Below are 22,891 nucleotides of genomic sequence, written 5' to 3'. Positions count from 1 at the left end.
TGTTGTCATCATTGTTGCTTTCAGAGTTGTCCATTTAATTAACAGCTTTCTGCTGTGAAACTCCGGGTGCTGTTATTGCTGCCTTGAAGTAGGTCTCTGTCGAAATCTAGCTGTGCTTTATTATGAAGCCGCCCCAGATTAACACGGGGTCCTCGGCTCTGTGGAGGCCTTGCATTGTGTGTGCTGTTGAAGTGGATGGAAAATCCCACCAGAATTTCCCGGGAGGCCCTTGCGGCTTCATGGCCTCTGACGAGGGTGTAACCCCCTCCAGCAGCCTTGGTGAGACGGTGGCTGGGAAGATCCCACATGCTGCAGAGCAACTGAGCCCGTGCGCCACAACTCCTAGCCCCCGTGCCACAACTACTGAAGCCCACGCGCCTAGAGCCCGTGCTCCGCAACAAGAGAAGCCACTGCAACGAGAAGCCCGCGCACCGCAACAAAGTGCAGCCCCCGCTCGCTGTAACTAGAGAAAGCCTGCGTGCAGCAACGCAGACCCAACGCAGCCATAAATCAATAAATCAATAAATAAATCACATAAAGAATTTTCTTAAACTTTGAGAGTGAGATTGATGCCAGCCCCTGACCTGCGAGTCTCTGCAGCTGGTAGCTCAGAGGCAGTTTTCCTGTCTCTCCGTCTCGCCTCTCCTGGCATATGACAGCCAGCAGGAGGCCTAGGCCCTGTCCTGGGAGGGAGCTGCCTGAGTGCCCCGAGGGAGGACGGAGGCCTGCTGTGCGTCAAGGTCGGAGGCGACCTCTCTGAGCGAGGCCGCTAGTGCCAGGAGGCCTGGTGAGGGGGCACGGGAGGGAGCAGGGTGGCATCGGAGAGGCTGGTGGGGCCCGAAGTCTGCATTGTCTCCCAAGAGCTGTGGGCTGTTTCTAAGCTGAGCAAGGACCCGGTTTGTTGTGGGGTTTCGCCCAGTCTGTCCTGCTGGCCTGGTGGCGGGAGAGGTGGGAAGCGGCAGAAAGTCCTTGAGGCTGACCTGTCACCCGGGAGCAGAGTCCACGGGGTGCAGGAGGTAACGTCAGAACTTCCATTCGGTTATTGTTAATCTTCTCCTTTTAAAGTGTATGTATCATGTTTCATCAAGTATATATTAGCAGACGGCATCATGAATATAGTTCATAAAGAAGTAAGCAAGTATGCGTAATTAGGTGGTGATGCCAAGACATTGTCCTGATGGGCGATGCAGGCAGAAGAGTTTAGTGATGAGAATTCCTGACCCACAGGTGGGCTCGTGTGCTCCAGCCCAGCATCTGGTGAACGTATGGGTTTCTGCACGGAATTTAATATTATTTTAATTTTTAGTTGTAAAAAAGCCTCTGAATATTTAAATCTTCCCTGAGTTGGCCCTTAGAAAAAAGAAAACGACTTGCTTCCCATCAGTGGACTACCGCGGAGTCCTTGCAGGATGGCTCTCCTCCTCGGCTGCTGCGCCCACGGCACACCTAGGATCAGGCCTCTGTGTTGCGTGGTCTGTTTCTTCTCCCTTTGAGTAGTGACCCACGTTCAACGTCATGAAAGTAATTGACTTGAAAAGGTGTGAGTACCGCAGCTCACCTTGGACTTTGCGGAAGAGATGGACTGGATGCTCCCCTAGATTTCCGTTGAAGGAGGACAGGAAAACTGGGGAACAACTGAAAAATAAGGAGGACGATGAGAGCCGTCCGTTCAGTTTTCATTTCAGAATTAGACTTCTTAAACAGCAACGCAGCCCTTTCTCCTGCGGGAGCTGGGACCTGCGCGGACCCTCCCCAGGGGAACTGAGCTTAGCTGTGAGCTGTGGCCGCTCTGCCGCCTGCGCCCCCATCCTGGCTGACAGGGACCTCGTGGGAGAGGTGACCTGGGTTAGGCCCTGGGCCTGGGGCTTGGTCGTGTCGGGGGGGGGGGGTGTCCGAGTGAACATTTGATGTCGCCTCCGTTGCTGCCCGAAGACAAGCCCCACGAGGTGGGCTGCGGTCTGTGTCCTCTGTCCTTCCCAGTGTCCCTGCAGCAGGGACTGTCCAAGGTGTGTGGTTCTAGGAACCCTGGGAAGCGGTGCCCGGGTTCTCACTGTAGCCTCTGACGTTCGTTGGCGGTACTTCCTTAGGGAAGGGAGTGCTCTGTGAGTAGGTTTCCCCTGAAATCTCGGCCAGAGGACGTCTGGAGCACCCAGTGGTGACTGTGCTGAGAGCAGGGCCACGGTGCTGGCCGTGGGCAGACTCAGTGTCGTGTGGGCAGCTGACTGAGGGCCTGGAGTTCGCTCATTACAGCACAGGAGGTTTTCAGGGGCCTCCCTCAAAGACCTGATTTACAAGGAAGTTACGGAAACTCGCCTGGCGGAACTCCGCTCACCAGCCTTCCCCTGGCGGCCCCGTGATCGGCTCCCCCCGTGAAGCCCGGGTTCCTTTGGGTGTGGGAGCTGCCCTGGGGAAACACCCCCAGCTCCCCGGCAGGGAGGCCCTTGGACCCCCGCCCCGTTGGGGAGGACAGAGGGGAGCTGTGTGTTGACATCAGCAGGGCTGCCCTGGGAACGAGGGCGAGGGCGGTGGGCTTCCATCCCACTCGGCCTCGGCCTCGTCAGGAGGCAAGGTTTTCTCCACTTCTGTCGACTGCGATACCTCCCCGGGCGCTTCCACAGCTTTCACGGTTTCGGTTCTTCAGGGAAATGGGCTGGACGCCTCATGCGGTGCTCGGGGGATGGGGGGCAGGGGAGCCGCCCGCTCTCCCCAGCCTCTGTGCAGGGCCGCTCCGTCCGGTTTCCGAGGGTGCCTGTCGGATTTCCCAAATTAGGAAGGGGGGCCGAGCCGGGCTGCACACACGGTTCCTGTTGTGTTCCGACAAATGGAACTTTGTTCCCTTCTTTTTCCTTAACAGCAAAGGCTGTTTGCTCTCTTTGGAGGCGGAGCTGAGGTTTGTGTTTGGGGGTCCCCTCTCGAGCTTTGCTGTATCTCCGAGGCTGGTATCGAAAGGAAGGTCTTGGTTTGGGCGGTAATGCCTGGGTAGGAGGCTCGTGGGTTTGCCTGGAGCGGTCCACTCAGGAAGGACGCGCTCCCCCCCCCCCCGCCCCCCCCACCCTTGCGGTGGGCGGTGGCAGTGGTGGTGGCCACACCTTTCTGGCAGCGTGCCCGCCCCCTAGCGGTGGGCGGTGGCAGTGGTGGTGGCCACACCTTTCTGGCAGGGCCTCCTGGGCTCTGCCTTCAGCTTCTGAAGCGTTTCCTTGGCCGAGTTTAACAGAATTGAACTCGGGCCTTGCCAGGACCCAGAAAATAAACGTGCAGAGCAGATTTCTGCTGCCTTCTTGTTTCTCCCCCCCCCCCACCCCCCAGTGCAACAGTCGCCCTGTCCTGGAGCCTTTTCTTTCTGCCCCTCAAATTTATAGGCGCTGTGTTAGCGCAGAGCCCTTACCGTAATGTCCTTAAAATACACGTATTTAAATATATCTCGAGTGTCCCGAGAAATGGAATATTCTGGTTAGTCGATATACTTAACCTGCTCAGTGCATGGCTTCCTGGCACATGTGATAAGTAATAGCCAGTGCTACTTTTTAATTATTATTGTCATTACATTGTGTTGTATTATGTTCTGTTATTGAATTTCACGTTGATTAACGTTTAGGCAATAGACTCTCAGTTTTGCAGATTGGGTAACTGGACGTGTTAACGCCCCGGCAGCGGCTGACAGCCCCGACCAGTCTGAGGTTCCTCATGCCACGTCCGCATCCTCTCACAGGAGGGGGCGGTCCCTGACCTGAGGTCAGCACGTTACTGCTGCTCTCTGGGTGGAATGTTTAAGTGTAAATGCGGTTATTACTTACTTCATGCTAGTCCTTGTTGCGTCACACCTGGCTCTTTCCTGGGTCTTCATGTTCGTGCTTAGACACCCCGTCCCCGTCCTCGGGAGAGAGAAGCTATGTGTAATATGGAGATAATCTTGGCATCTGACTTAAGATCAGGTTAGTGTCGGAATGGGCCAGTGTTCATCACTGCACAGACCACTGTAGTACCCGCCCCACCCATCTTCAGTGGCACTTGACCTGGTGGCCGGCTGGGCTCTGCACGCGGAGTGTCTGCAGCTCGCAGGTGGTGGTCGGGCTGCCAGCAGACGCTCCCATTTTCACACGAGTCTCTCTCCGTTAAAAACTGTGGACGTGGATTTGAGCGGAGAAGTCAGTGGCCCCCGCCCTCCGTGTGAGATGGAGGGATGCCAGCTGTCCTCTGATTCTCTGGCTGAGTGATTCTACTAAACACAGAGAAGGCATGTTGTCAATGTCCTTGCAAGGTTAACCCAGGGTCAGAAAAGTCTGATCGTTTCCCTGTGGTCTGGCCGCTGGGTTTCAGCCGACACCCTCCGGGGGTGCCTCACCCATGTGGAAGGAATTGCTCTCCTGCCTCACACCCGCCTTTACCTCCCGATAGACTCTTAAGTTACACAGAGACAGGGAGCGTGGTGAGCTCCTGGCCGTGTGCACCAGCGTGTGTGTGCGCAGCATGGAGGGGACAGGCAGCGGCAGAGGTGACACTTCCCTCTGGGAGCCTGTGGTCTGGGAAGCCCGGCGGGGATAAGCAGGGGCCCTTGAGGTGGGCTCCGTACAGGGGGTGGCCTTTGGGGACAGAATCTTGAAGAATGTGGGTCTGCTGGTACGAGGCCAGGCGCTATGCTTGGTGGCAGCCCGTCGCCCGCGAGCTCTGCTGTCGCCGTGTCCATCCCAGCGGCGGTGCTGTGTCTGAAGCTCCGTCCCTGGAGAGCCCGGCCTTGTGGTCCACAGTTGAGCCACCCAGTGCAGGATGTCCCTCTGCAGTGCCCGTTCATTTGGCAGTGAACCTTAGGAAGCCGGAACAGTTGAAGTGGAATTGTGATCTTTGTAGTTCCTCCATTCACCCAGCTGGGTAACCTTTGATGTTTTTCAGGCAAATCTGGAAGGTGTTTGCTTTTTCAGATATATTGGACTTTCTGCCCCATTTGAGTTTCCAAACTGTAAAGCTTGGGAGCTCGACTTCCACAGTCATTTTTTGTTTGCTTGTCTTAAACCTAATGCTTCCCCACTGAGGGATAAGAGTGTCCCTGGGCAGATGGCTTGGGTTCCTCCCCAGGGTGCCTGACCCTGTGTGGCTCTGCTGGGACCCTCTGTGTCTGAGGTCCAGGCTGAGGGTAGCCTTGGTTCGAGGAGGGGGGACGAGGGCCTCTCAACACACCAGCACTCGTCAGTTTTTTTTGGAGTAGGATGACTTGAGGTTTTGCTGTTGTGTCTGGGACCCTGCAGAGCTGCTGCCTGGTCAGGACGGTCATCGCCCCGCCTTCCCGGGGCCTGGGCTCCTGGCTTCGTTCCCTCTTCCTGGCTGGAGCTTGTGTTTGGATCACGTGCTCACCCCTCGCCGGTCTGCACGGCTTCCCAGCACAGCAGTGAACTATGGCCTCTGCAGCCTCCAGCCTCCTCTGCTCGGTTCTGTTTTTGGGTTTTGTTTTTTAAAGACGTTCTAGCAAAATGTATTACGTTTTTAATAGAAATAGATATTTTAGGTTAAAAACACTTAAGATGATCAGAATCCTTTGATTTGGGGACTGTGTATGTAAAAGGTTTTTCAAAACCATTTCCTGAACTGTCTTATTGTTCTTTGGAGTTCTTACAAAACTCAGAGCCTCTGGTGTGCCAGTTGCAGACCTTCTGTAAATGAGGGTTGCTTGTTGTCGGGGGGGGGGGGGGGGGGGCCCACCGGGAAAAGCCGCCAGCCGGCCTAGAACATGCCTGCGGGGGAGGGCGGGGCCACTGGCTGTCAGCTGGCCCCCGAGCCTGACCATTTTTCCACTACTAGGTTGTGGTTATTTTCAAAATTTGAACATACTGGTCATCAAATGTGTAACAGCTTTTCCCCCCTATTTTGAGTCTTTCACTTCTTAAAGGACACGGTTACAACATTTAAAAAACATTTTGAAAGACTCGAGGTCTCCGGCAATACCACTCTTACCCGGGGATGTTTGCAAGAATGACTGAAGCCGGTGTCATCGCCGCTTGCTGCGCCCGCCTCGCCTGCCCCAGGGCTCCTGCTGCGCCAGGCCTGCCTGTCTGTCTCTGGTTTATCAGGGAGGGGCCTTACATTCAGCCACTCGCCCCAGGTCCCCCACAGCGTCCCAGCGGTGTCCCAGCGGCCCATTCTCAGACCAGACCTGTCTGATTTCAAATCCCAGGCCTTTAGCCGCACTGCCGGACCGTTTAGTCTCTGCTGTTTTCACTTGTCATTGTGTCGTCAGCATTTTTAATGTTCCTCCGTGGGCCCGTTTCCGTGAGTGCTTATTGCCTGTGAGGTACTGTGTGAGCTTCTAACTACTTTGCTTATTTCATTTGATACTCACACGTCCTGTGTGTGTACCCTACACAGTAGGGTACCCTACAGAGTACACACCATGAATACCCCAATTTTCCTGATGAGAACAGATCAGATGCATTAAGAGATTTGCCCAGAGACAAACAGTCCTGGAAGGCGTCCTTTCAAATGGCTGCGTGATACTCCTCCATGAATGTGCACTGTGGAATTCAGCTGTTCCTCACAGGGGAGCTCTTTAGCTGTTTAGAATTGGAACAGAGGTTTGTTTTTTGTAACGAAGGTCAGGAGAGCAAGGGAGGTGGATTTCTTTTGGGTATAACAGTCCCAGTGTAATCTGATACGGCAGCTCCAGGCTCTTCTGTCCTGTTGCTCTGTTACCCAGTGTCCGTTTTACGTCCCACCATGGCTGCTCCAGCTCCTGCCATCGCACCCACATTCTGGCCATAGGAAGGGAAGAAGTGAAGAAGACACTCTCTTCCTCTTAAGGGCACGAACCCTCGCATCCCGCGAACCAGCACAGTCTCGTGGTTTCACAAGAGGCAGAGAAGCGTTGTCCTCAGTCGGGCAGCCGTGTGTCCAGCTGAAACGAGTTCAGTGTCGAAGCAGAAGAGGGTGCACGTCCAGGGGACTAGCCATCTCTATCGTAGTCTGCCCTTTCAGCCCCCCACGTGGTTGTGACCCTCATTCTGACATAAAAACCACTCATCCCCGTCGTCAAGGGAGGCGGCCCAAGTCCCACCTGGTGACCGCATCGCGGAGGTCCAGGGTCTCTGTTACGTGTGCGTCCCCGCATCAGGGTGCCCCGAGTGGTGGATCTGTGAAGCGCTGTGCCGAGGAGAAGCAGAGGAAGGCGGTCCCAGCTCCTGTCTGGAAAAGGGAGGAGTGGACGCACACTCACTGGTCACAGCCGCCCTGCTCTCAGAGGCACTCCCCAAAGGGGCAGGTTCCGGGGGGCCCGCCCGGCGGCCCCCGTGTCTGCACGTGGAGGGTTCTGTGTCCGCCGGCCTCCTCCGAGGTGCTCCGGAGACGACGCTGCCGTGCTTCCCGGCGGTGCCCCAGGCCGGGCAGGTGGGGGAGGGACGGTCACGCCTCCTCGCAGGCCAGGTTGGGGCTGCTCCGCCTCCGGAGTCTCTGTCACATCCGCAGGTCAGATGCGCAGCAAGGGTCTCTGGGGGCGGGTTTCACTCTTGTAAACCCTGCTCTGGTCTTTTCTGCCGTTGGGCTGGGGCCTCTCTGCCTGTCTCACCCGAGTCATGGCTCCTTTGAGGCCACTGAGGCTGCAGGCTCGGTGGCATCGTTTCCTGCCCCGGGCGCCGGTCCCCGTGGTCCCCCTGAAGCTTGTGGCATCCTGGGCACACAGGCTTCGCTCTTGGGTATCTCGGGGGACCGCTGGACCCAGCACAGGGAAGGTGACCAGATTTCTAGCCTGCAGCACTCCCATCCTTGCCCTCTGACGAGGCAGCGCCCTGTACTTCAAACTGTGTGACCGCCTGGCGACTCCTGGCCAGCGGCAGTTCTGTGCCGGCCCCGAAGCAGGGTCCCGGGCCGCCCTCCCCGTCGCTGCCTGAGGAAGGGCGTCCTTTGCAGAGTGATTCTCCCTCCTGGACTGAGCCTCCAGAGTTTTCTTGTATTTTCCTGGTCTTTTCCGGGAGATGTTTTCAAGCCTGTCACCCAGCCTTCCTTGTGAAGTTTTCTTTTGTGTCACATCTTCTTGTCCAGGGTCCTTGTTTTTCCCTGGAGGTGCCTTTTGGGGCTGCAGCCCGTGGGTGGCCACGGTGGCGCCCCCTCCCGTCCCGGGGACACAGGTGGTCCATGTCCTCTCTGTGAGGACTGAATGACGACAGGGAAATGATGTTTCTTTTCTGACAACTTCCTGTTGGTGAGGCCGGTGGGGGCTTCCTCCCTAAGGACGAGATGGGAGTGAAGGTGGGTGACAGCCCGAGTCCCTGAGGCTCATGAGTGGCCGAGCAGGGCCAGACCAGCCTTCATGCAGGGATCTCTGAGCTGATGCTCAACAGGGCAGCTTCACAGGAAACCGAGGCAATACCAGTTTGGCCCAATTTCCAGGAGCGCAGGCTTCTGCACGCTCCCAGACTAGAGCGGGCCTGGGCGTAGGAGCTTCAGGGCAAGAGCGTTTGAAAAAACAGCTTGATTCCACCGCAGTGAGAAGCCCGCGCGCTGCAGCAAAGACCCAGCGCAGCCAAAACTAAATAAATAAATTTATATGAAAAAATAAAAACAGCTCGATTGGGTGCAGTTCACACACTGCACGCAGAACCCACTCGGATCGTCCAGGCCAGCGGTTTTCAGGAGACCCGGGGAATCGTGCAGCTGCTGCTAGCCGGTGGTTGGGCGTTCGCATCGCCTCCGAAGGAAGGAAGCCCCGCGCCCCCGCCGGGCAGCCACCAGACTACTGTTGCCTCTGCAAAGCAGGGCGAGGACTCTGTGCAGAACTCGGGTGCTTGCGCGGAGCCTCCCTTGGGCTGGTGGGCGGTGGTTTCCAGCGCGCATCCCCACCTTCGGCAGGAACCCCGACGCACGGGCAGAGTGCGCTTGGGTCCAGCCTGAATGTGGAGCGCCTTCAGGAGAGTAGCTCTAATTGCAGAACACGCTCATTAAAGCTCCAGCCAGGGCCCTAAACCAGAACGAAAATGTTCCAGGGAGAGAAGTAACAGTTGGCAAACTCGGTGGGCACCCTGGGGAGGCATCTGTTTAAAATTAAGCAGCTTCCTGGTATTCTCTCCTCCTCCTGGGTAGATCAGCTGCCTCAGGATAATTTTTGGAAGAGTGAGTCAGGAGATGCTTTTGAAATAGCTGTTGCTGTAACTAATGTGAAATGTTCATGGTTAAACCTTAGTTGGAAAATCACCGTTCCAGTAGGAAACTGTCCTGCTGCTATCAGTTGTGGATGGCAGTAGACTTTGCCACTGATGACATGCCCAAATCCCTGACCTATAAAACGCTGTGCTTTGTTTCACTGAAACCCCAGTCTGTGTGCATGTGCTGTCTGTCTAGCGTCTTGGATTTGAACCGGAAAGCGTCTTGGAGGTGATCTCCTGCCCAGAGCATCCAGGGCTGCAGAGGGGTTACAGCAGGTGGTCCCACAGCAGAAGTCAGGCTGGGAAGCAGAGGGAAGGGGGCCTGACGATGCTCCCCGGCATCTGCCCCCTCAGCCCAGGGCCAGGCAGGCACTGACCCCCGCCCAGAGCTCTTCTCTCCGGATCTCGTGCCTTTTCTCGTCTTCACCCTAAACCCCATTTTCTGAGATTCCCTGCCTGTCTTGTGACCTCTGTCAGAGGCCAGAAGCCACAACCTCTTTCTAGCTGGTATTGACAGTTGTAGTTGTAACATGATCTTGAGGTTGTAGTCCGATCTCATGTTAACACAGGGACTTGTACCATGCAGGAAGTCAGAACTCCACGCGCCTCTGGCAGAGAGTAACACGTAGCTTGTTTTGTTAATTTGCAGCAGTTGAAGGAAGAGGCAAATGGTAAAGGGACGTAGAAACTCTTTTTTAACTGTTTGTCAGCACTACTGCCTTCCTACCTAGCACTGGTGGAACAGGTGTGTGTGCGTGTGTGTGTGCGTGTGTGTGTGCGTGTGTGTGTGTGTGCGCGCATGTGTGTGTGCGCGCAGACCCCCCTGCTGTTCAGCCAGTCCTGTCCTTCACAGGTGGAGCTCCCCTCAGCCACGCTCTGCTCACCTGTGTGAAGCCCTCAGCCAGTTCCCAGGCTCGGGGACACTGGGCCCATCTCGGACCTGGTGGGGATGCACGTTGACTCTGACTTTCAAAAGCTGACCAGCCTCTGGGTCTGGAGAGACCCTCGGCCTCAGAAAGCATCTTAGGCATATGTGTGACGTCACTTTTTAGCCAAAAGACTGATGGAGGAAATTTCCATTGGGTGGTGGGGAAACTAAAGAAAGTGGAAAGGACAGCAAACGTTTCTTGAACTGGCTTACAAGAAGGAGATGGCGGGCGATTTTTAAATAGCCTGGGGCGGCCCTATAAGCAGAACCGGAGGGAAGATGTCGCCATTCCAGACCTCCCCACCCGCATCCCTGACATTTTGGTGTTTAGGCGGAATTTCCCAGAAGCAAAACAGCATCAACAGGAAAACAGCTTCTGTTGCACAGTATCAAGATCCCTCTGTTCTGCTTTTGGATTTGGAAATACAGACCGGGTAGCCGGGGCTCCCGGTGTCTTAGTGCCTCACTGCCTGCTGCAGGGCTCCGCCGGGACAGCCACATGCAGCCGTTCTCTGCTTGGTGTCTCTGGAAGAATCTGTACTGGCCAGTGAGGCCAGCTGGAGTTCCTGATTTTCCCTGTGAGATGCAGGCAGGGGCTCTCAGAGTAGACGCTCGTGCTGCTGAGTCATTTCCTGAGAGGTGGGTCTCCCCGGCGGAAGGCTCGCGAGCACCCCCGCTGGGTGCTGGGCTGCCAGGTCACCACCTGCCATGTCCCAGAGCCTGTTCTTCAGTCTTGTTTCTTCAAAGTTTTTTTTGTTTGTTTTGTTTTGTTTTTGTTTTTGCGGTACGCGGGCCTCTCACTGCTGTGGCCTCTCCCGTTGCGGAGCACAGGCTCCGCACGCGCAGGCTCAGCGGCCATGGCTCACGGGCCCAGCCGCTCCACGGCACGTGGGATCCTCCCGGACCGGGGCACGAACCCGCGTCCCCTGCATCGGCAGGCGGACTCTCAACCACTGCGCCACCAGGGAAGCCCCAAAGTTGTTTTAATAAGACAGAAGGGAATTGGATTGAAGCAGTGCTTGCTGTGTGGGTGGGAGGTGGGAGGTAATTGGCTACTTAGACAGTGAATTGAATTGAATTGAATGGACCAAATATCAGGGACTTTTCGGTGTGCACCCTGTGTCTGCTAGCCACAGTTAGCAACTTGTGGATAACTGGTCAGTTTAGAAGGTGTGCTTGACAAGTAATGCCCCGCTTTACAGGTCAGAGTTTGTGGGAGGGAGATGAACCCTGGGTTCCTGTGCGCACACAGGGACGGACTGGGGTCTGCAGTGGCCTGGTGCGGGCAGTCCCCTGCCAGTAGAGGAGACGAGGCTCGGGGCTCGTGAGGCCAGAATGGACGGTGAAGGCAGCCAGGACCCTCGGGTTCCAGGCGCTTCCTCCGAGACCCCCGCCGGCACCTCTGCAGGCAGCGCTCGCTTTCCATCTTCTGGGTGACGGGCATCTGTCATTAAAAAGCTGCCCTGGAGGTGACCGTGGCGTGTCGGTTTCCCAAGGAGCGTTCTCTGCGAGGTGCTGGATCCATGTGGCGAGTGTGGCGGACAGGAAGCTGGCTGGCCATCTGGAGCCCGTGTGGGAGGGGACACCACGGGACCTGTCCGGGCTGGAGGTCTTGCTGTCGCACGCACGGTGGAGGGAGCCCGGTGCCCTCGCCGGCCTGTCCCGAGGGAAGCGGAGGTGGTGTGGTTTGGGCGCAGGTTTGGGTACGTGTATGTGCGCGGCGTAGTCAGAGAGCACACTGGCTGGTGACGGCGGGCGGCGTAGACACGCCGGGACACCTCTCCCCTGCTGGACCTAACGTCCCGCTCCCCTCCCGTTGCAGGTGCACCTTCCGCTTCCCCAGCACGGCGATAAAGATCCAGTTCACATCGCTGTACCATCAGGAGGAGGCCCCGGCATCCCCGCTCCGGCCGCTCTACCCGCAGATCTCCCCGCTGAAGATCCACATCCCGGAGCCGGACCTCCGGAGCCTGGTCAGCCCCGTCCCCTCCCCGACTGGCACCATCAGGTGAGTGGCCTGGCCCCCTCCTGCGGTTGCCTCTGCAGAAGCCACGGCCCTGTGCTCTAGAACGCGGCCGAGAAAGAGGAAAGTGATATGCGTGTTCTGTGTTTCATACGATATCAAGTATGTTTCTGGAAAATTGCCCATGGATGGAAGTTTTGAAACTATTTTAAGTGCATTAAGGGACCTGAGGGCTTAAATAAACTCTCTGGAGATTTCTTTTATAAAGTGAAGAATCACTACTTAATTAGTCACTTTTCCAGTTTGAAATTTTATAGACGAGGGTCTTTTAAAACAAACTTAGGTATCAGTTTGTAAAGACAGTGGAACTATTTAAGAGGAGTATTTGTATACCAGGATTTGGTGGACTAGGTTTTTCTAAACTTTATTGGTAGAAATCCTTTGCAAAGTTTTAGAAATTAATCTAGATTTTGAAGAAAGGGAAGTCCTCGAACTTTCTCATCCTTGGCGTGTTATACAGAGAGGGTCCCTGGGGGCAGGTCTGAGGGTGAAGTGTGTAGCCAGAGACTGGGGAGGGCACTGGTGAGCTGTCCCCTCTGAGGGGCACGAGTACTTTTGCGACAACAGGGGTCCTATGCCTTCTTCCCCTTTTGTCGTAAAATGTGTTAAACGACACGGACTTGAGGATCGAGATTTAATAAACTTTAAATAGTTTACCGCTTCATTGAGGACATTTTAGAACAAAGCTGGCCTTTGCCTTATTGGTGTGTGCGGCCTTGGCGATGCCATGAGCGCCAGTGCATTTGGTGCTGGGGCCTCGGTTCCTGCCACGCACTGCGCTCGCCACCGCGGACGGGGCATCGTCAAACGTCAGCCCCTGGAGGAGGCCGAGCGTGTCTCCGTGTCGCCACGAAGCCAGTTTCGGCCTCACACGCCCCCTGAAATGGTCTCGGGGCCCCGGGGTGCCTCTGGGAACCACACTCCGAGAAGCACTTCTCAGCAGAGCTCGAGCTTTGCGTCCCTGAGTCTTACCAGGTCTCTCCTCTGGCTGACCAGCCAGGCTCGTGGTCCCTGGTTTTGCACCTTTAAGGGTTACACTTAGAAGCACAGATGCGTTAGTCATGGCATCACCATTGGTTTCCCTTTTGCCTTTTGTTTTCCTGCCATGATGTGTGGAGTCATTTGCACTGAGTTGCTGGGAGTCAGTTTCCTCCCGGGCCAGCGAGCGGGCGGGCGTGTTTCTCTCACGGAGAGAAGGTTCAGGGACGGCTTTGAAATGCCACGGACCTGCATTCTGCTTCTGGCCGCATCTCCAGTTGGTGGGAGGACTGGGGGCAGGTCCCTGCAGCCTCCTCGGGCTTCGTTTTCTCCCTCAGTGAATCCCTCCAACATCGCAGATGTCTGGGACGCCAAAGAGGAGCAGTGAGTGACGGAGACCCGCTGTATGCCAGGCCCTGCGCTCAGCCGCTGGACGTGTGTTATTTTATTTAGTCCTTAGGGATTTACGAGATAGATTTTTTTCTTTAGTTCTTTTCAGGTTTCCAGCAATAGCTCTGTTCTCAAACCCGAAATTTAGCACGTCATCTCACTGTTTTTTCAGACGTCTACCTTGAAAATAATCTAAAACATGAGCGCTCCACTGGAGTTAACGATGAAGTTGTGCTATGAAAATGCTCTTGCACTTACTTCCATGTGTATAATTTATGCGTAGATAAAAAATTTGTGTAGTAAAATGAAGCAGCCACTTTGGAATACAGTCTGGCAGGTCCTCAACGTGTTCAAGGGTTACCTTAACCGCCCAGCAGCTCCCTGGGTCGTGAGGTCTCCGTGGAAACTCATCCACAAGGGTTCATGGCGGTGTTATTCATAGCAGCCCCCAAAGTGGAAACAGCTCACGTGTCCATCAGCTGCTGAGCGGAGAGAAAATGTGTTACAGCCACAGGGAGGAGGCTGATCCCGGCGTCAAAAGGGATGAAGTGCCGACGCCTGGTACAACGTGGATGACCCTCGAAAACATGATGCAGAGTGAAAGCACCCAGTCCCCAGGGACCACACATGGTGTGATTCTGTTGATATGAAACGTCCAGAACGGACAAATCCTTCGAGAAAGAAGATAGGCTGCCAGGGGCTGGGGGTTCAAGGGAGTGGGCTGCCCACTGTCACGGAGTTTCTTTCTGGTGGTGGAATGAGGTGATGGTCACACAAGGCTGGATGCACTAAAAACCACTGAACTGTCCACTCGAAACGGGTGAATTGTGTAGTGTGTGAAGTCTAGCTCAGTGAAGCTGATAAAACTTGTATGCGCTGACACCTTTATCCAGTAGCACCTCGGAGCGGCTGCAGGAGCAGTGGCCAAGTGTGTTTTAGGTGCCATTGGGAGCCAGACAGGCGTGTGGGCCTCCGGGTGGGCCTCGGAGCCCTTACACGCCAGGTGAAACCAGAGCCCAAGGTCAGCCTTAGCGTGGCCTGGGTCTGCGAATAATCAGTTCATGATCCAGCCACATCGACGCTTTTTTTTTTTTTTTTTGGCGACGCTTTTTAAGAAAGAAAAATGTTTTGGTTTGTACCTGGAGGTCTTCATAAAATAGATATAATTCCCAGTAACATTTTGAATAAAAACAGTGGCCAGCAGGCCGAGCTAGTGCAGCAGCTCCACGTGCTGCGGCCGCCTGTGTGTTAGGAGGCGCCGGCGGTTCTAAAGGGGCGTAGATGGTGTCACTGAGCAGAGTGAGGCGGGTGTCCCTGCGCAGTTCTGGGAAGTCGCGGCCATGTGACTGTGGAGACGCCGGGCCCGAGTGGGGTTGGGGCGCCGGGGCACTCGCCTCTGGTCTTCGTCCGGTAGAACAGCTTTGCGGGGAAAGTGGTAACTTTGAGACTGGCTCTTTCACTCTTGGGCCTTTAAGTGTCACAGAAAAGGATTTCTGTTTACATCCGTTTATCTTGGCGCCGCGCAATCCGATTGCCCGCTGGAAACCTCAGAGGCCCTTGAGGTTTTGCTGCCCAGATCGTTTTCCCGCGCGCCTGGCGCAGGCGCGGGGCCGGCGTGTTTACAAACAGCTGCCTCCCCCAACCCCGCCCGGGCACCCTCCCTGCGCCCGTCGCCCATAGCAGGTCCCCGGGGAAGCGGGCGGGCTGGGAGACGCCGGCCGGCAGCGACCCGCGCCCCGGTCCCCGTCCGGGTCCCCGTCCCTACGCCCGCCCCTTCCCCGTGGCCCCCTACGCAATCCCCGCCCCGCCCCGCCGCGGTCCCCATTTGGAGCGTCTGAGCCCGCTGCCCGGTTGGCCCGCTCTCCCGGCGGCTCAGCTGCAGAGGCTCGCAGGCCTCGGCCCGGGTCGGCCTCCTCCGGCTCTGCGCCCGTCCTCTCGAGGTGTGGGGAGCGGCTGCACCTGTAGGAGCGGCCCCGCCCTCCCTGCTGACTCGCCCCCGCCCTCCTTCCCCAGGTGGCCGGGCGGGGGCGGGGGCGGGTTCTGCGGGTTTTTTTCCCTGCCCTGAAGTCCTCCACCCAGAAAATGAATGAACTCTCTTGTTAAGAAAAATGCTGAAATTCAACCAGAGAAAGGGAGCAGCACAGAAAGAGAGCAGCTAATTTATACTAAGTTTTTAGAAGCTATTTCTTGAGGAAGGCGTTTCTTAATTTTTGTAATATAGAGATCAAAACCAAAAGTAATTTGTTTTGTGGAATTTGGCCAAGGTTAGCGGAACCCTGTAGGAAATAAAAATTAAGCAACCAACCTCAGAACCTAAACCACTTCTAACCATGACCTTCCAGCCCAGTCCTGCTTCACTGCTGCGGAGATTCAGCCCTAACTCACTTTGCAGTGTTAAGTGCCTTGAGTTGGGAGGTTGTCGAGTTGGCTGTTGGAAGGTCTTTGTGTTTCTGGCAAACTTTGGATCCTTCCTTGAGAGTGATTTATTCTGTTGCGAAGTTTCCAGCTGCAGCGTTGCCTCAGTTCCCCCGAGTGACCCAGAGAGGAGGGTGCCTGCACGGTGGGGAGCCCTGCCTGGCTGGTCTGGGAGACCCGCCGTCAGTGGGTCCCGCACCTGTGTCTGCACCCGTGGCCCTCGCACCCCCCCAGCCCCACTCACACCCACCTGGTCCCTTTCCCCATCTGAAAACTTGGGAGAAATAAAAATTGGTTCATCTACACAGAAGGGTGCAGCCCTCCGTGTCCTTTATAGTCTCCTTCTGCCTGCATCCGTGCCCGGGTGTTTTGGGGCTTTAAATTGTTGAGGGGAGGCTGACTGGGCTTGTGCTTCAGTCTCGTGTGCATTGGGGCAACTGTTGCCCTGCTCTCGGGCACGTCTTCGGGGGATGGGCGCCGTGTAATGTGTTCCGGGGTGTGCCTTCTGGGCGAGGCCCGGCCGGGTGCCCTGCCCCCGAGAGCCCTTCCTTTCCAGATTGCTCCTCTGGGTTTCCGGAAGCAGGCAGAGCCTGGAGGAAGACCTGAGGGAGGCATGGGCCCCCCGCCCGGATCTGCCCTCTCCTCAGAGGGAGATGCACCTGGTACTTCTGGGCTCAGGCCTGTTCGCTTATTGTTCTCACTGGGACAAGGTGTGTTTCATAAATGAGTTAACCTTTTAAAATAGTGTCCTGGGATTTCACAGCACTGAGTGTCTCTTAGTGAGCACAGGTGTTCTTAAGAGACTGGCCTCTCTTTCCCTTTATTTTCCCCCGGATTACAGAAATATTACAATATACATGCACTCTACAAAATTGAAATGTTTCAGAAAATAAAAATCGTGCAGTGACATTCTTGGAGAGAAGTCCACGTTTGCAGGTGCATCTTCTCTGAACATGCCCGAGAGCTTGTCTGACGGGTGTGAGTACTTGTGGCCCCTCCCCAGAAAGGTCCCTTGGAGCTCAGAATGTCCTGCAGCTTGCTTTTTCTCCTGTCCCTCTGTGTCTCGGGCTCCTTTCTGTGTCACTGCATCGCTCGTGGCTGCACAGTGGACTGTTTGGCGTGTCCTGTATTTGATTGACCAGTTCCCCACCAAGGGCTAGGCAGCTGTTTCCAGTTTCTTAGTCTCCTGGGTCTGAAATCGCCTCTCTGAAGTGTCTAAACGGTCCGTGCTGAGGCCGTGAAACCCTCAGGTTTGATTATTTGGGTTAAAATACACTTGTTAGGGTCGTGAGCCACAAGATTTTAAGAACAGTGGTAAAAATAGAGCTGTGGGCTTCCCTGGTGGCGCAGTGGTTGAGAGTCCGCCTGCCGATGCAGCAGACACGGGTTCGTGCCCCGGTCCGGGAAGATCCCACATGCCGCGGAGCGGCTGGGCCCGTGAGCCATGGCCGCTGAGCCTGCGTGTCCGGAGCCTGTGTTCCGCGGCGGGAGAGGCCACAACAGTGAGAGGCCCGCGTACCGAAAAAAAAAAAAAAAAATAGAGCTGTTTCTGACATACACGCCAGACCTGTGCGGTGGGCTGGGAGCTCAGTACATCCGTTCACCTCCACAGTGGTCCTGTGCGGTGTTGCTGTGTGGTGTCACAGCCTTGCCATCCCCACTTTGCAGATGGGAGACGGAGGTTCTTCTCCAGCAGAGCGGGTAGAACGGCTGGGCTGCGCGTTCAGCAGGTGCCCACAGGGAGAGAGGTGGTACTGATTTCATTCGTGTTTTTTAAAGGTTTATTCATATCAAAGTAATATGTGCACGTGATCTAAGAAAGCGGAAGATTCTGCAGGGCTGGTGAGGACAGAACAGCCCCTGGCCACGCCCAGCCTGTCCGCACGCCCCTCGGCACCTACTCACCTTCTGGTGTCTCAGTTTCGGGTCATCATACACTGACTTCCTGTGGGATGGAGGACTTGGCTTTTCCTCCCACCCCATCAGCCCAGCGAGGCCACATCAGAAGTGTTGGTTGATGGCCTCAGTGCGGCTGTGTGACGGCTACACTGCTCAGCCTCTCCCCGGCCTGCGCTCCCGGGAGTTACAGTGGCCCCTTCTCTGTTTGGTCTCCTGGTACCTGGGCGACTGGCACATCCTTCCCATTTACATCGTCACCTGGGACCCAGGCCTCCTCCCACCTGGCCCCGAGGTGCGGGGGGCGCCTCTGACCCTGGGATCATCTTCCACACCATCCTGGGCATCCCCTCTCTCCCAGCGCCCCAGTCTTCCCTTTCCTGATCTGCTCCTTCCTTTTATTGGACAACATCTTCTAGTCCTGAGGAAGGGGACAGGAGAGGCAAATTTTTTAATAAAAACTTCCGCATCTGGGCTTCCCTGGTGGCACAGTGGTTGAGAGCCCGCCTGCCGATGCAGCAGACACGGGTTCGTGCCCCGGTCCGGGAAGATCCCACATGCCGCGGAGCGGCTGGGCCCGTGAGCCATGGCCGCTGAGCCTGCGCGTCCGGAGCCTGTGCTCCGCAACGGGAGAGGCTACAACAGTGAGAGGCCCACCTACCACAAACAAACAAACAAACAAACAAAAAAACTTCCACATCTGAAAATTATCATTATTCTCCATTCACACTAGGTAGATGTTTATCTTGAGTAGAGAGTTCTAGGTTGGAAACGTTTTTGCTCAGAACTGATGTCGCTTTCTAGCTTGGAGCGTGTCTGTTAAGAAGTCTGATGCTCCTGTGATCCTGGCCCTTTTGTACATGGTGTGTCCCCCTGGGAGCGGTGGAGGGGGGGGCTTGGGTCTCCGGCATCCGCAGCACTGGCCCCGTCTCAGCGGGGTGCCTAGGAGGGGGCTGGACGTTTAATGGGACCCTTTGGATCTGAAGACTCACTTACTGCATTTCTAGGAAGTTATCTTCTTCTGTGGCGTTCCCTCCCCCTGCGTCCTCGTCTTCTTTTCCCACCTTGTTCTTCCTCTGTCCGTCCCTTTCTCTTTTCTGCTTTTCTCAAGTTTCTCCTTCCACCCTTTATTGAACTTTTATTTCTCCTCTTTTTAAAACTCGTACGAGCATTTCCTCGTCCTCCAGATGTTCTAATCGTGTCCTGCTGTTGCGAGTGCAGCCCCTTCACCTCTTCGGGGCTGTGATCTGTGATCCTGCCGCTTTGTTTCGCCTTCTCCCCGGCAACCCCCTCCCCGCCGTCTGGCGTCCTCCGCGAGCCCCTCCCCTGTGTGTTCCCCGTGTCCTGTCTGGCCCAGCTGCCCTCCATCCAGGCAAACGAGGCACAGGGCCAGGGTGGAGGGGCCGCGCTGCCCCCACGCCTGGGCGGCCCACGTTCCCACCTCCATTTCAGATCCATTCCCACTTCCTTGTTTTTTTCAATTATAATTTTTTTCTGTTGAAAAACCCTTCTACAGCTTGGAATCGATTTGAGGCAAATTGTGCCATGAGCAGATTTTCTTTAAGTGGCTGAAGCGCTTTATGAACAAGTAACAACGAAAGAAAATGTTTCTGGTGCGGGACCAGCAGGACTTCCTTCCCGGGAGGCTGGCTCGGGAGGGGCAGGACCCAGAGCCTCCCGCCTGCGCGCTTTGCTGAGGCCCAGCCGGAGCCGGACCGCCAGGCGTCTGAGCGGGGCAGCAAGGGCCACGCCGTGGGCACGGCAGGAGCCCGGACGAGGCTCAGCGCGTCTCTGGGGACAGTGGCCTCTGGTCAGATCTGCTTTTCTCAGCTCAGGCTCTCACCCTCGCAGTGGGCCTGGGCGCTCTCTCTCCGTCAGGCTGCTGTGAATACAGGGTGCAGAGTGGTTCCAGGTATGTCTTGGGCGGTCACAGGAGTCATGTTCTGGGCCTGGACTGTCCCAGGGCCCGGCATGTTTGTCCTGGTGAGACAGTGGCCCAGATGCAGGGCAGCCACTGGCAGGACAGGCCAGCCATGAGCCATCTCCACTCCTGACCCGAAGCCCTTCTTGCCTGAACGGAAATGTGGCTTAGGAATTGTTTTTCCGTAAAAGGGGGGTTGGGGGGGGTCAGTGACTGACGTCCTAAAGTGCGTCTCCCACGTCGTTACCACTTTCAACCTCAAGGTGGGAAGAACGGTGTTTATCATGTGACGTCGGGTAGTTCCAGGCTGCTTGGCCGCTGCTGCTTTACCCCGTCCGCAGATCAGACTTCCCCACCCCGGGCACTTGGGGGGCCCCTGCAGCGGGCAGCTCTTTGCTGAAGCCTGGCGTCCCAGGGGGCCCGGCATTTCCTCTCCCCCACCTGTCTAGAGGTAACGTGTGTGTTTATGCTGTAGGAATCTTTCCTATTTTGCTGATTGTCAGGGACTTTGCAGAGGACTAGGAAACTCCCTCGGGGGACACTCAGTGTCTTGGTCGGTTTCCCAGGGTGGGACACGCCCCCCAGATGCCCAGACACACCCCCCCCCACACACACACACACCCACGAGGCCCGCCTTTGACTCGCGTGTTCTCAGCCCAGAGGCGTCCTGCTCACCTCCTTCCACCTCTGCTCCTTCCCTCCGGGCGTGTGACGCCAGGGTGGCTGGGTACCAGGCACAGCCCTCTGGGCCGAGGCCAGCCTGCAGTGACGGCTGAATGGGGTTTATTGAGGTCTGTGCGGTGGTGTGCGCGAACGCACGTTCTCCAGGCTGGGCCTGCTGGGCCCTCTGGGCATCAGCGGTGCCCTGTCCCCGCGGACGCTTCCCCAGGAAGGGTTTGTCAGCACAAGCTGGCGCACGTCGTAGAAAGTGGCGTGGAGCTGCCCGGCCTCTCCTCCCGTTTGCGAGCCCGCTGTTCATTATTTCCACTAGAAATCATTCTGTGGGAACGACAGACTTCTCTCTGGGTTTTGCTTTCTGAGAGTTAGATATAAATGTTCTATGATCTTTTCCAAAATATGGACTTGGGACAGGCCATGGCTCCCCGGTGCCCAAGCCCAGAAGTCGCTGTCTGTCGTCTGCACTGGTCAGGGTGCCCCATGGGTCACACAGGTCAGATGTCAGCGAGGTTTTCCCAGATAAGCCCTGCACTGTCTGTTTCCACCAACCTGGACGTTTCCTGATCTGTCCTGAGGCCAGTGTGTTTTCGGGGGACGGTTCTCGCCCCCTGTGGTCAGAGCATGGGCCAGGCGTGGTGTTTCGGTTCACTTGTGTGCAAGTCCAGAAGGGGCGCTGAACGTGTCTGGGCCTGGAGCTGGCGAACCAGCGCTTCTGTGCTGGCACGTCCTGCAGCACCACGTCGTTGGAGGAAGCAGGGCACCCCTCCCCCCAGCCCCCATCAGGGTTGCACCTTCATTGAACCACCGTGTGCCATGGCATTTGGTCCCCAGGTGGATGCATTTGGAAGACCTGATGCTGAGTGTGTGAGCATGTTACTAGTGAGACGCTTCCTCCCCCTCCGACCTTACTTTATAAGCTGGGGTTTTGTATGTTTCGTTCAAAATGAAGTTCAGAAAGAGCTGCTTTTATTACTGCATCCTACCTTACGGTCGTTGGTTAAAATTTCTATACTCACAGGACTTACTGTCTCCATGTTTGGGGAGTCTAGGGGAGAAGAGAACAAGAATTCTCAAAAAAAAAAAAAAAAAAAAAAAAGGTTCCTTAAAATTTCTACATAGGTTGCAGATTCCTGACCAAAAAGGGGTAATTACTGACTGTAGTGAAATTCACCATTCAGGTTTCTCCCGGTCGCAGTGTTTTATTTTTTCATTCTTCCCTTGCCGTGTTTACTAACCATCTCCTGAGCCCCTCCTTCAAAGCCACAGACAGCTCCCCCCTCTGAGGAGCTGGGCAGGGAAGCCAGTGACGGCAGCCCAGCCGGAGACGAGGCTCTGCGTGTGTGTCCAGGAAAGTGGCACAAAGAACTTTCACATGAGCTTGACTTGTGGGGATTTGGGGGGCGTCTTGTCATTCGGACAATGGCAGGAATGTCTGGGCACGTTGGGAGCATGGAGGGCGACTTCCGGGGGTGCTGGTGGATGCGGGCAGGCGGGGATGGGCAGAAGGAGGGGGGCAACCCCGGGCTGTCTGTCAGCTCTCAGCAGGGACACTTTTTACCTGGGTTTGGGACCCACTTTCAGAGCTTGTGAATACTTGTAACTTACAGAATCAGAATTCCGACGTGGCTTGAAGGCCGCGGTCCACCTTGTTAGCAGGAACTGGGCCACGCGCGTGGCTGGCGGGCCCCGCCGTGCCAGCTGCAGGGCAGCGGGCACAGACCGCAGACGGGTCAGGCCGTGCGGGCTGAGACTGGGAGTGGGAGCCCCGATGTTTCCCGCCCACCGATTGGTCTGCAGCTTCCAACCGGAGAGGAGCTCCCCTCCCCCCGCCCCGGGACCCGTGGGTTGAGGCGGCGACCGTGAGGGTGGGCGGGCGCCGCGGGCCTGGGAACCGGTCGGGGAGGCGGGCACTGTGCTTCCCCGCGTCCTGGCCTCTCCTCGGGCGCCATCGTGTGGCCGCCACCTGCCCAAGTCCCATGGCCGCCCTCGGTGCGGTGTCAGGACAGTGGGGATGGGGCAGTGCCATGAGCTCCGGCCACCCGCGCCGTCCGGGGGTCCGCGCGTCCTGTAGCACCGGGCCCACCTCCTCGGCTCAGGGTCAGAACTCAGGATGTGTCCTTTCTCTCCGCAGCGTCCCCAACTCCTGCCCGGCCAGCCCCCGAGGGGCCGGGTCCTCCAGCTACCGCTTCGTCCAGAACGTGACCTCGGACCTGCAGCTGGCGGCAGAGTTTGCCGCGAAGGCCGCCTCGGAGCAGCAGGCCGACGCGTCCGGAGGGGACAGCCCCAAGGTCTCAGCCCTCGGCGCGTTGGCCAGTGACCGGGCGTGGGGTGCTGGCGTCCCTGCCCCTCCCTCCCTTGTCCTCCCCTCGTCCCGTCCACGGGGACGGGATGGCTCCGAGCGTAATTACAGTCTCTGAGAAGAATGTCAGGCTCTCGCCTTACAGCCTTGTCTTAGTTCGTTCCCATCTGACAGCTGTTTTTAAATCAGTTTGCAGAGGAGGTGAGAAATTTCAGAATTAAACTATGAGTAAGCCTAACTTGTG

General features: G+C 56.4%; 1 protein-coding gene across 2 annotated transcripts in view; it reads left to right on the top strand.

Annotated features, from left to right (window-relative positions):
- The window catches only part of FOXK1 (forkhead box K1), a 61,910-nt gene that overhangs the window by 31,251 nt on the left and 7,768 nt on the right, over positions 1–22,891 (top strand). The window contains exons 2-3 of one of the 2 annotated variants that reach the window (XM_079944377.1): positions 11,870–12,055; positions 22,480–22,636. In XM_079944377.1, the coding sequence (XP_079800503.1) occupies positions 11,870–12,055; positions 22,480–22,636 (343 nt within the window). The remainder of the gene's footprint in view (positions 1–11,869; positions 12,056–22,479; positions 22,637–22,891) is intronic. The other variant, XM_079944378.1, reaches the window with a different exon arrangement.

Source organism: Stenella coeruleoalba (assembly GCF_951394435.1).
Source record: "Stenella coeruleoalba genome assembly, chromosome: 15".
Lineage (NCBI taxonomy): Eukaryota > Metazoa > Chordata > Mammalia > Artiodactyla > Delphinidae > Stenella > Stenella coeruleoalba.
The sequence above is the reverse complement of the archived record's forward strand: the minus strand, read 5'-3'. Positions and strand labels throughout refer to the sequence as shown.